Here is a 12,787-nt window from a genome sequence, read left to right as displayed (position 1 = left end):
TGTATCCAGACAATGTTCCTGCTATCTAAAGCTTACACAACTCCTGTGTCCTTATCTTAACACATTTCTAGTGTAAACGTGAAAATTATATGCTTATTATAATGAACCCATGAGGGCCCTCCTGGGAAGATCACTAATGAATTTCATCCTGAACACTGATCTTGTTCTGAATTGCATCCTCAGTGAAAATATTTGGAGGCTGATATCATAAAATGGTCACACCCCACAGCTGATCTGCAGTTTCACAGTAAGCCGGCGCCTCTGCTGGACTGGGTAATGGCAAAACTGCTGCTTCCCAAGCAAATCATACGATTCTGAAGCACTGCAGACACTGGAATGGGGTCTGAGAATTTCACTACAACAAAGCAAGTATCCAACAGGCAGGAAAGAAAACAGATATAGCTAAACAAACCAAAATAAAAAAGGGGGGGGAGGGGAATTTAATTCAAAAAGATGTTCACATGCTGTAATCTGCAGGAAAAACACTGTAGCAAATAGGAAACTACTTGAGAAGGCAGGGAGTGAACCTTTTAATATCCACTCCGTGCTGCCAACACACTTTCTAGAAGGGAACTTTCCTCTTCTTTGACCATTTTCTATTCAGTTTCTTTAATGCTTTCTTAATTTACTGTCTTTCTTTAGGGCATCCAGACTTCTGCTTCCTCCTCTCTCCAAATCTCCCATTTAAGAGTTTCTCAAACGTTGAATGTGTGATTGCTGTTTTATCTGGCAGAGGAATGTATAACGAGGCATGCCAGTCCTCGTAGTACCCCCTCCAACACTCCCTTTGCATTCTTGCCTGGGTCAGGCATCAGAGCCTGCTATGTTTGGTAGCTACCATAATATTTAGAAAATGCATGCGCAATGAGCACAACAGCTGGAACTGATACAAATAAAATGTTTTAAATATCTGCATTTTTTTCATTCTCTTACACTTGCTAATTATACTTCTTGGTTGGGCTGTAGAGATTTCAAAAGGGCATAGTTTGAGGGCTGATACACATTCGAGGCATACCAAAGTTCCATAGGTTTCTATGGAAATTTTGGAAGGCTAAGTGCTTTGAAAATGAGCCCCTTTATCTCCTATCTTACAACAGGAACACACATGTATTACAGCAAATTGTCCTGCTGGGTTCTGCTGTATATTTTGGCAAACACATGCACTCCTGCAAAGTATTTTCGAAAAGGCTCTGCAACAGCAAATCCCACCAGAACTGTGTATGTCCCAACCGGGACATCTGCATTCCAATCTCTATATTCTGTGTAATATGGGGGCTCATTCTATCAATGTAGGTGTCCTGAAAGCCTATTCTCTGAGGGCACATGGATGCCCAAATTCAGTTATAGAATACTAACATAACCTGGTATCAGTGTGCATTACATTCTGGTAGCCACAGTTACAGCAACCATAGACTTAGAGGCTCATTTTCAAAGCACTTAGCCTCCCAAAGTTCCATAGAAACCTATGGAACTTAGCCTCCCAAAGTGCTTTGAAAATATGCCTCCTAGTGTAACTGTGACCACCCAAATGTGGCAAGGGTGAATGTAACATACTGTATTCTATAAGTTGTGTGCCTAAGTGGCAGCTCCTCCCATGCTCCACCCATGTGAATGACCCTTTGCATTTACACACTCTTGACACTTATTCACGCCTTTAAGGATTACCGCTTGGGTGTTCTACTGCCACTTATGTGAATAAGCATAAGAATATAAGATACCTGCTAGACAATGCCAATGTATACCATCAGAATATTACTATGATTACAGACCAGAACAAAATGGCTAACATTCGACAGCCCAAAAAAACCTCGCTACCTTTTGTAATTAATCAAACAACTCTTCCAGCCATCTATAGCAATGCTAGATCTGTGGGGAACAAGGCTTTCTTACTCAGGAATTATTATTATTATTAGCATTTGTATAGCGCTACCAGACGCATGAGGCGCTGAACACCTGATACAAAGAGACAGTCCCTACTCAAAAGAGCTTATAATCTAAATAATACAGACAGACAAGACAGTTACAGGTGAGGGAAGTAATGGATGGGAAGGGATAAGGGGAGGGCAATTGTGGCTAGGAGCTAAAAGCAGCAATGAAAAGGTGGGTTTTTAGCATATATTTGAAAACAGGTAGAGATGGAGCTAGACGTATAGATGCAGGAAGTCTATTCCAGGCATAAGGTGCCGCGAGAGAAAAGGAGCGAAGCCTGGAGTTAGCAGTGGAGGAGGAGGACGACAAGAGAGATTTGTCCAGTGAGCGGAGTTCACGGGGAGGAATGTAGGGAGAGATGAGAGCGGAGAGGTAATGGGGGGCTGCAGAGTGGATGCATTTAAAGGTCAGTACGAGAAGTTTAAACTGAATGCGGAAGCGGACAGGGAGCCAGTGAAGTGAGTTGAGGAGCGGGCTAGTGTGGGTATAACGATTCTGGCGGAAAACAAGTCATGCCGCAGAATTTTGGACAGATTGGAGAGGAGAGAGTTGGCTGAGCGGAAGACCAGTGAAAAGTAAATTGCAATAGTCCCAGCGAGAGGTGACAAGGGTGTGGATAAGGGTTCTGGCAGCGTATTCAGAAAGGAAAGGGCGAATTTTGCTAATATTGTAGATAAAGAAGCGACAGGTTTTGGCGATCTGTTGAATATGGGCAGAGAAGGAGAGAGAGGAATCAAAGATGACTCCAAGGTTACGAGCCGAGGAGACAAGGAGGATGTGAGAGCAATTAACAGAGATAGAGAAAGGGGGAAGAGGGGAGGTGGGTTTAGGGGGAAAAATGAAGTTCTGTTTTGGTCATGTTGAGCTTTAGATGGCGTTGAGACATCCAAGCAGCAATGTCAGACAAGCAGGCTGAGATTTTGTCCTGGATCGAGGTTGAGATTTCAGGGGTGGAGATGTAGATCTGAGAGTCATCAGCGTAAAGATGGTACTGGAAGCCATGGGATGAATCTACTAGAATCTTCAGATCTAGGCTTTCTGTTTATCTTAGAAACATGGCTCACAGAAGTTGATAGTGCAATACTGCCCCACATCTATCCACCCGGTTATGGTATTCTTCATTCTCCAAGACAGGGTAAAAAAGGAAGCAGACTTGCTCTTATCTTTAAGAGTTTTTTTCCATGTGTCTTTAGTTAGTTCTGGGGTTTTCACTGAACTGGAACACATGCTACGCAAATTCTGCGATGATTCAAGAGAGGCAAATCAAATCGCCCTACTCCTCATTTACCGTCCTCTGGGAGCTTAGTCCAAGGCAGAACCACTACTTGTAGAGATTACTTCCTCTGCCTTGTCACAATTCTCAAGGATTATCTTCATGGGAGACTCAATTTTCACTTGGGAAATTATGCAGACACCAATGTCCACAACTTCAAATCATTCTTGAAGGACTGCGAACTAACTACATTCTCTGAAGGTGCAACTCATGAAAAAAGGACAAACATTAGACTTCATGACGTCCTATCCTAATATATCGATTAGTTCATTCAAATGGAAGCCATTTCCGGCTGAATATTACACCTTTAATAAACTGTAAATTATTTGGTCATTTATTTAAGCAAGTAAAGTGTTTCAATTCTTGCTTTTGTGCTGCAATATTGCACATTCAACAGCTATGCAAAATATTGTTCTTGGGTACTTGCCAGAGAAAGCTGTGCTTGTCTGTGTCTGGGATGAATTAAATCTGGTACCCTTTTGGTTCTTAATAAAGATATTAAAAAAAAAAAACAACAGGAAAGGTCAGTCTTGGGATAACGAGGTTAGCAAAGATCAGCAGAATTTGCTGTACACTTTAATGAAAAGTGTAAGCTGGCAGGCAGCTGGAGGCTCAGGCTTCACAGTTATTGCACCAGGACTGTGTGTGTGTGTGGGGGGGGGGGGGGGGGGTGTTAAAAATGGCTGTTATGCTGCAGTGATCTCTCTGGCTGCACATGGGCATGGTCTTCTGAATTATCTGCAGCCGCATTCCCTCTCGAGAGAGAACAGTTGTACAGCACAATAATGAAATATAACTCACCATATGTTTCCCCATCAGTCCATCCTTTCTTGTTTGTCAAAATATGCACAGGTCTACTTTAGATAGTTCATGTATGTGAGAATAACAAACGTGGAAGTGGCAAAATGTAGAGTGGGGCCATGATTTTCAAAGAGTAAGTCTACATGTGTAGGCCCAATATAAAATCAACACATCCCCACCTCCAGAACACACAAATTAAAAAAAAAAAAAAAAATTCTTGTGGAAGATACACATTGATGTGTCCTGAAATAGGGAGAGACTTACGTATGTAAAAGGCCCTTGAAAGTAGGGCAGGACAATAACAGATCCACAAGGAGCCGAAAGGGAGCTTCAAAACAAGCATTAGTGTAACCAGGACTTTTCAACATAGTAAATGACGGCAGGTAAAGATCTGTATGGTCAATCCAGTCTGCCCAACAAGATAAACTCATTTTACATGGTACGTGATACTTTTATATGTATACCCGAGTTTGATTTGTCTCTGCCTTTCTCAGGGCACAGACCGTAGAAGTCTGCCCAGCACTGTTCTTGTACTAAGTTCTGAAGCTAACTTCGAAGCCCCTTAAAATTTACATTCCAGCCCATCCCTATCTATTCAGTCACGATCAGGGCGTGCGTCTGCATTTCCCTCCTGTCGCATCTCTCCATTCCCTTCTCGGCCTGGCCCCGCAAAGATCTGGTAATTCCCTCCCTCCTTCCCACCGTCCCTTTAACTCTCCTCCAGTCTTCACCGGGGCAGCACCAGCGGTAAGCATGGCTGCACCAGGACTTTTTCTCTGAACCATCCCACTCTCCAGAAAACTGGAAGTTGCGTCAAAGGGGGCAGGACAGTTCAGAGAGAAAGCCCCGCGAAGTCCGCAGGCAGCCTATGAGTGCCTCTGCCGCTGCCCAGGTGAAGACTGGAAGTAATTTTAAGGCACAGGGAGAGAGGAGGGAGGGAGAAAAGAGGGACTGACAGAATGCAACACACGCACCTTAATATGCGCCACTGAAAACAAGAGGTTTATTGATAAAGCACCACAACTGAGCAGACCCGACACGGAGCCATGTTTCCATAAAGGCCGCTTGCCACGGGGGTCACAGAATCAAATTATTCAGTGCTGTGCTATCAGAACAGCTTCATGTATAATTCCAAAACCTATCCACTTCAAAGCTGAAGAAAAAGCTACCTTACTTCCACAGCACTGAACAATTTGAGCTTACCCTCGCATTATGAATCTACTGCCACATCTACACAACACAGGATAAAACTCTTCAGACACACACATGCCTACACGCAGATGTTCATGTGCACACTCTCATTCTTCAGACACATGAACACACGTGAACATTCATTCTTCAGACGCCCGCATGCACTCTCACACGCATGTATGCTCGCATTCTTCAGACACACACATGCACTCACACATGCAGTCATTCTTCAGACACACATGCACACTCGTTCTTCAGATGCACACATGAACAATCATTCTTTGGATACACATATGCACTCAGACACATGAATGCACTCTCAGATACACACAAACTGCAGACACACACATGAACTCTCTCATTCTTCAGAAACACACGTGCAGTCTTAGATACATGCATTCACTCTCAAGATACACATATACACACGTTCTTCAGATACATGAATGCATTCTCATTCATACATTTCTCGTTCTTCTGATATACACATATGAACTCACTTTTCAGACATGGGCAGGAGCGATTTACAGAAATGTAATATTAATAAAAATAAGTAGTACATACTTATGGGGATCTGGAAAAGCAGAACAGCATTAGGAGGAGTTAGCGGACTGCGTTCCTGGCTTGGTGTCACTGCTGTTGATCTCACTGTCGGAGGAAGCAGAGTAAAACTGGCCTTTTAAATTGCTTTTAGCAAAGGGATGGCATATCAAAGCAGAGGCTACCTTTTACTGCAGTTGGGACAAACATCCAGAACTGCTCCTCTCTCTCCGCTGCTATGAGAGAGATTTGGTCCCAAAACAGCAGATGATGTCAGACCGGTGGTTCTCAACCCAGTCCTTAAGGCAACCTAGCCAGTAAGGTTTTCAGGATACCCATAATGTATACAATGGAGGCAGTGCATGCAAATTTATCTCATGCATATTCATTTTGGGGATCTGGAAATTCTGATTGGTTGGGTGTGTCTCGGGGACTGGGTTGAGAACTTCTGATTTAAGATGAGCTACCTATAATACTGTTCATTTCTATAGCACTAGGTCAAGGTCACGTTTATTATACACTTGCTAATACTGTCCAGTGGCAAACTGAGTGGTTTACATCTTTCTGTAAAATAAACTAGAAAGGAATTTACAATATCAGACAGTTAACTAGCAAAGCAAAAATGTGCCACAGGATTCAGTGGTACTAGACATAATGTGAAGCTGTTCAGACATATATAAAAGACAGTTGCTTCTACCTAGGGATTATAACCTACTTGCTTTTCCATTTCCTCACTTCTACTTGTCTTCTCTCAGACAAAAAATAATTTGGCTTAATTTCTTGTAACTGAAAGGATAGGATGAACAGTCTAATGTGTTAATAAATCACATGACCTGGAGCTTTGGAAACATTTCCATAGCTGACCCAGAACGTGCAACGGAGCAAAGGTGAAACACTATTCTTTTCCTAACCAATTTCCAAGGTTTATTACTTTAACAAAGCATTTAATTGAGCCAAGAGACTGTAGCCATCAATACTTTTCAAATATACTTCTACAGTTTTACTTTCCATTACTAATTTAGAAAGGCCAAATGACAATCGTAAATCATGAGAAGTGGAACGGAACGGCACCACCAATATTTTGCTCAACATGGCATCAGCTATTAGAGAGCTTGGAGTGGGGCCAAATATTGGTTTGTCTGGCCACTCCGACCAAGAAGGCGCTCTATGGTCTCCAATATAAATGGTGAAGAGCCCAATGCAGATCAATGGAAAAAGAGCTTTGTCATTTAAGGCCACTTTCAAACAATGCACTTTTAATCGCTTTTAAACTAGAAACTGGGGGGGGAAGGCCGACAGTCGCACAATAGCACATGGTTCGGAATAAGGTATCTTTCGAAGATATCACCAAAACAGGGAAGATAGGGCATTCCAATAGCGAGGTTGCAATAGAGGCCACAGTAGACCAGATGCCTTTAAATAAAAAGCAGATTTTCAAGATTGCACATTATCACTGTCAGCTGCTGAGCAAGATGTAAATAGGAACAAACAGTTTGAAATGTCTATGTGCAAATATCAGAAGCCTAAGAAATAAGATGAGAGAGTTAGAATATATTGCACTAAATGAAAAAAAAAATAGATATAATAGGCATCTCTGAGACCTGGTGGGAAGAGGATAACCAGTGGGACACTGTCATACCAGGATACAAATTATATCGCAGTGATAAGGTAGATTGAATTAATGGAGGAGTAGATTTATATATTAAGGAGGGCCTGGAATCAACGAGATTGAAAATTCTGCAGGACACGAAACACAGCTTGGAATCCCTATGGATTGAAATTCCATTTGTAAAGGGGAAAAGGATAGTGATAAGAGTGAACTACCATCCATCTGGCCAGGATGAACAGACGGATGTAGAAACGTTATCAGAAATTAGGGAGGCTAACAAACTGGGGAACACAATAATGGGCGATTTCATCAACGAATTTTACCTCTCTGCATGCCTTGATGTTACATTTACTCAGTCAACAATTCTAGGAGGGGAAACAATTCTAGTCCTTACTGGAGTGCATGATCTGGTGCTGGGGCCGCTTGATAACAGTGATCATAACATGATCAAATTTGGTATAAGCTCTGGAGTAAGTATATGTAGGAAATTCAATACGTTAGCATTTATCTTTCAAAAACGAGACTACCATAAAATAGTGAAAAAAAAAAAAAAAAAAGAGGAGCAGCTGCAAAGGTCAAAAATTTGTATCAGTTGTGAATGCTGTTCCAAAATACCATCCTAGAAGACCAGGCCAAATATATTCCATGTATTAAAAAAGTAGGAAGAAAACCAAACAACAGCTGGCATGGTTAAAAAGTGAGGTGAAGGAAGCTATCAGAGCAAAAAAAAATCCTTCAGAATATGGAAGAAGGATCCGAATGAAAATAATAGAAACAGTATAAGGAATGACAAGTCAAATGCAAAGCACTGATAAGGAAGGAAAAAGAGATTATGAAAAGATGATTGCATTGGAGGCAAAAACACAGTAAAAACGTTTTAGGTATATTTAAAAGCAAGAAGCCAGCAAAAGAATCAGTTCGACCACTAGATGACCGAGGGGTAAAAGGTGTACTCAGGGAAGACAAGGACATAGCAGAAAGGGGAGGGAGTGGCCTAGTGGTTATGGTGGTGGACTTTGGTCCTGGGGAACTGAGGGACTGAGTTTGATTCCCACTTCAGGCACAGGCAGCTCCTTGTGACTCTGGGCAAGTCACTTAACCCTCCATTGCCCCAGGTACAAATAAGTACCTGTATACAATATGTAAGCCGCATTGGGCCTGCCATGAGTGGGGTACAAATGTAACAAAAATAAATTAAATTAATTCTTTGCTACGGTCTTCACCGAGGAAGATGTGGGCGAGATTCCTGTACCAGAAATGGTATTCAATGCTGATGAGTCAGAAAAACTGAATCAAATATCTGTAAACCTAGAAGATGTAATGGGGTAATTTGACAAATTAAAGAGTAGCAAATCATCTGGACCAGATGGTATACATCCCAGAGTATTGATAGAATTGAAAAATGAACTTGTAGAACTATTGTTAGTATTATGTAATTTATCTTTAAAATCAAACATAGTACTGGAAGATTGGATGGTGGCCAATGTAACGCCGATTTTTAAAAAGGGTTCCAGAGGTGATCCAGGAAATTACAGACCTGTGAGCCTGATGTCAGTGCTGGGCAAAATGGTAGAGACTATTATAAAGAGCAAAATTACCAAGGATATTCATAAGCATGGATTAATGAGACAAAGCCAACATGGATTTAGTGAAGGGAAATCTTGCCTCACCAATCTACTACATTTCTTTGAAGGGGTGAACAAAGGTGGATAAAGGTGAGCCGGTCAATATTGTGTATCTGGATTTTCAGAAGGCGTTTGACAAAGTACCTCATGAAAGACTCCAGAGGAAATTGGAGAGTCATGGGATACGAGGTAGTGTCCTATTGTGTTAAAAGATAGAAAACAGAGAGTTAAATGGTCAGTATTCTCAATGGAGAAGGGTAGATAGTGGGGTTCCGCCGGGATCTGTGCTGGGACCACTGCTTTTTAATATATTTATAAATAACCTAGAGATGGGAATAAACTAGTGAGGTAAATGAATGTGTCGACAACACAAAGTTATTCAAAGTTGTTAAATCGCAAGAGGATTATGAAATATTGCAAGAGGGTCTTACGAGACTGGGAGACTGGGCATCCAAATGGCAGATGATGTTTAATGTGAGCAAGTGCAAAGCAATGAATATGGGAAAGAGGAACCCAAACTATTACTGCATGATGCAAGGTTCCATAATAGGAGTCACTGCCCAGGAAAAGGATCTAAGTATCGTTGAAACCCTCTGCTCAGCGTCCAGCAGCAGCTAAGAAAGCAAACAGAATGTTAGGTATTATTAGGAAAGGAACGGAAAAAAATGAGCATGTTATAATGCCTTTGTATCGCTCCATGGTGCGACCACACCTTGAATACTGTGTGCAATTCTGGTCACCGCATCTCAAAAAAAAGATGTGTGGAATTAGAAGATGTATAGAGAAGGGCAACAAAAATGATAAAGGGGATGGGACAACTTCCCTATGAGGAAAGGCTGAAGCGGCTAGGGCTCTTCAGCTTGGAGAAAAGATGGATGAGGGGAGATATGACAGAGGTACATAAAATAATGAGTGAAGTGGAACAGGTAGATGTGAATCGTTTGTTTACTGTTTCCAAAAATACTAGCACTAGGGGGCACACAATGAAGCTACAAAGTAGTACATTTAAAACAAATCACAGAAAATATTTCTTCAATCAACGTGTAATTAAACTCGAATTCGTTGCCAGAGAATGTGGTAAAAGCAGTTAGCTTTGCGGGGTATAAAAAAAGGCTTGGCTATCTTCCTAAAAGGGAAGTCCATAAGCCATTATTAAAATAGACTTGGGAAAATCCACTGCTTAATTCTAGGATAAGTAGCATAAAATGTATTATACTCTTTCGGGATCTTGCCAGAAAATTGTGACCTGGATTGGCCACTGTTGGAAACATGATACTGGGCTTGATGGACGCTGCCCTTCTGAGAGAAAACAGTGTTGGATCTAGGTAGATGCAGCACTTTTGGAAGTGAATGAGTGCCGGATACAAGTAGATACAGCTATTCTGGGTGGAATGAGTGCTGGATGAAGGGGGATGCATCCCTTCTGGAAGAAAACAGTACTGGATCCAGGTGGATGATTCAGCCCTTCTGAGGTGAACAAGTGCTGGATCCAGGGTGTCAGAGCCCTTCTGGGAGAAAACCGTGCTGGATCCAGGGGGGATAGGGCCCTTCTGGGTGGACCGTGGAATGAGTGCTGGATCCAGATAGATGCAGCCCTTCTGGGAGTCGTGCTGGATCCAGGGTGATAGGGCCCTCCTGGGGGGGGGGGGAATGAGTACTGGATCCAGTAGGATCTAGCCCTTCGAAAAAGAATTAAGTGCTGGATCCAGGGGGAAGCAGCTCTGCTGTGGGGAATGAGTGCTGGATCCAGGAGAATGTATGTATGCAAATCACCATTAATATTTATTAATGAGATCGTTTGCATGCAAATGACTGTGCTATTTGGGGCTGGTTTGGGGCAGGGAAATTTTTTTTCCATCTGGCAACTCTTGTAATCTTGGGCAAGTCACTTAACCCTCCATTGCCTCAGGTACAAACTTAAATTGTGAGCCCTCCTGGGACAGAGAAATATCCAGAGTACCTGAATGTAACTCACCTTGAGCTACTACTGAAAAAGGTGTGAGCAAAATCTAAATAAATGGTGCTAATTATGCTGATTATTCTGGTGATTATGATTACCTCGTTAATATTCATATTGACTATTAATATTCATATTAACCATATTAATATTGTGCTATTTGGGGGCTCCTTTTGGGTTGGCAGCATTGATTTCTTGCTCGTGCTGAGCCCCTTGAATCGCAAATACGTTTGCGGCATGAACACTGCCACACAATGTCGTTCCAATGGGCTGATCCCTCAGCGAGACAAAGAACACCGGTGTAACGCCAAATATGCTGGCTCGACTGCATTAAAGCGTAGTATAAAATCAGAAAACAGTTTCGATTGCAGACGTTATGTTACCGATTTCCACAAACCACGTGATGACTGCGTAGAAAATTCAACGGGACTACACCATGCAAAGAAAATCTTAGCAGCTACCTTTTCTGAAAGGTTTAGATGTTATTATATCTCTATAGGAAAAGTCTTGCTTTTTGACAACTTTTGAGTTACAGGTGACACTGATGAGCTTAAATGCTCTGCAAGATACATTACATATATATTTCTCTAGTCACACATAACGGCATAGCGGAGCTACAGAGTTTTAATTTAACTAAATGTTGAGAAACGCGCATTTCCTGTATGGATTGAAGAGAGAGGATCTCCTTACCTTCTTCAGCTAACGCAGAATAGCACTGGCTTGTCAGGAGGAAAGTCAGAAAATTAAGTTTAAACATTTTTCTAAGTTGATTTCCACTAACGAGGTCCACAAACAATTCACGTTTAATTGTGTAATTAAAACTAATCGTTATTGTTCTGAATATTCCTTTTAAGCTGTCTGCAAATCTGCCGTGAGCGGACAGAAAAAGGAGAATTCTGGAAGAGCAGCCAGAAAGTTTCTTTAGTCAGGGAGGGGATGGGTGGGGGAGGTTAGCTAAGGTGGTCTTGGTCTGGAGAGCTAAGATTGACCCTCCCCCCCCTGTTCTCTCTTGGCCAGCCCTGAAAATATGATCTCATTCTCAGCACAGGTTTAAAATTACAGCGTGTGTGGAGCTAGCTGCAAGGGATTCTTGGGCGAGGTGATGTGTCAATTAGGTTGAACGGAGGGATTTTAGGAGTTTCCTCAGTTTTCAAGCCTGTTATAAAAATACTTTGCAGGGAAGATAACACCATTGTTCTTGCATAGAATACTGGTGAATGTTTCAGTAATGTGCTCTTGCCTTATTCTGGCCTATAAAATTAAATTGAATGAATGAAAATTGCTTGCTTGCATGTATGGAATTCGAAGAAATAGTGCCTGTACGCAAGTTATATTTTTTTTTATTATTGACTTAAATAGCATTCTATTTGAAATTCATTCTGGACCATTAAATACTGTGGTTAATTGAAATATTTGCCAGTAACTACTGGACATTTCTTAAAATGTATTTATTTTCCTACACTAAACCACAGTGTTCATACACACTGCTTATTCTGAGGGTAATAATTCAGGCCCTTTTAATGCGCAAAGCCTGCATTTTCAATTGTGCTTGGGTATGGCTGGTACTTTGCCCTCTGCTCACACGCAGATTCAAAGGATGTAAGTATTTTTACATAGTAACTAGTGGGTCTCTAGATAAGTATTTGGGGAGGCAATAGAGGGGCCAAATCAGTGACATTTCTGCACATCACAGCCCATCCCTCCCCACATGTAAAGGTTCTAACAGCATAGATAGCTTGCCTACTCCCTTGGAGTGGCAGGGAGCAGGAAGGGGGGGTGAATTTAGTGGTTAGCGCCCCCCCCCCTCCCGTCATGTACCTGTTTACCACATATACTCTGTCCCTCTGCCCCCACCCTTCCTCCCA

General features: G+C 41.9%; 1 protein-coding gene across 2 annotated transcripts in view; it reads right to left on the bottom strand.

Annotated features, from left to right (window-relative positions):
* The window catches only part of PDPN (podoplanin), a 30,053-nt gene extending 18,122 nt beyond the window's left edge, over positions 1–11,931 (bottom strand). The window contains exons 1-2 of one of the 2 annotated variants that reach the window (XM_030222101.1): positions 11,613–11,931; positions 5,756–5,839 (exon numbers count right to left, since the gene is read on the bottom strand). In XM_030222101.1, the coding sequence (XP_030077961.1) occupies positions 5,756–5,839; positions 11,613–11,679 (151 nt within the window). In that variant the 5' untranslated portion in view covers positions 11,680–11,931. The remainder of the gene's footprint in view (positions 1–5,755; positions 5,840–11,612) is intronic. The other variant, XM_030222102.1, reaches the window with a different exon arrangement.
* Between the last annotated feature and the right edge of the window lie 856 nt (positions 11,932–12,787).

Source organism: Microcaecilia unicolor, chromosome 13 (assembly GCF_901765095.1).
Source record: "Microcaecilia unicolor chromosome 13, aMicUni1.1, whole genome shotgun sequence".
Classification (NCBI taxonomy): Eukaryota; Metazoa; Chordata; class Amphibia; order Gymnophiona; family Siphonopidae; genus Microcaecilia; species Microcaecilia unicolor.
The sequence above is the reverse complement of the archived record's forward strand: the minus strand, read 5'-3'. Positions and strand labels throughout refer to the sequence as shown.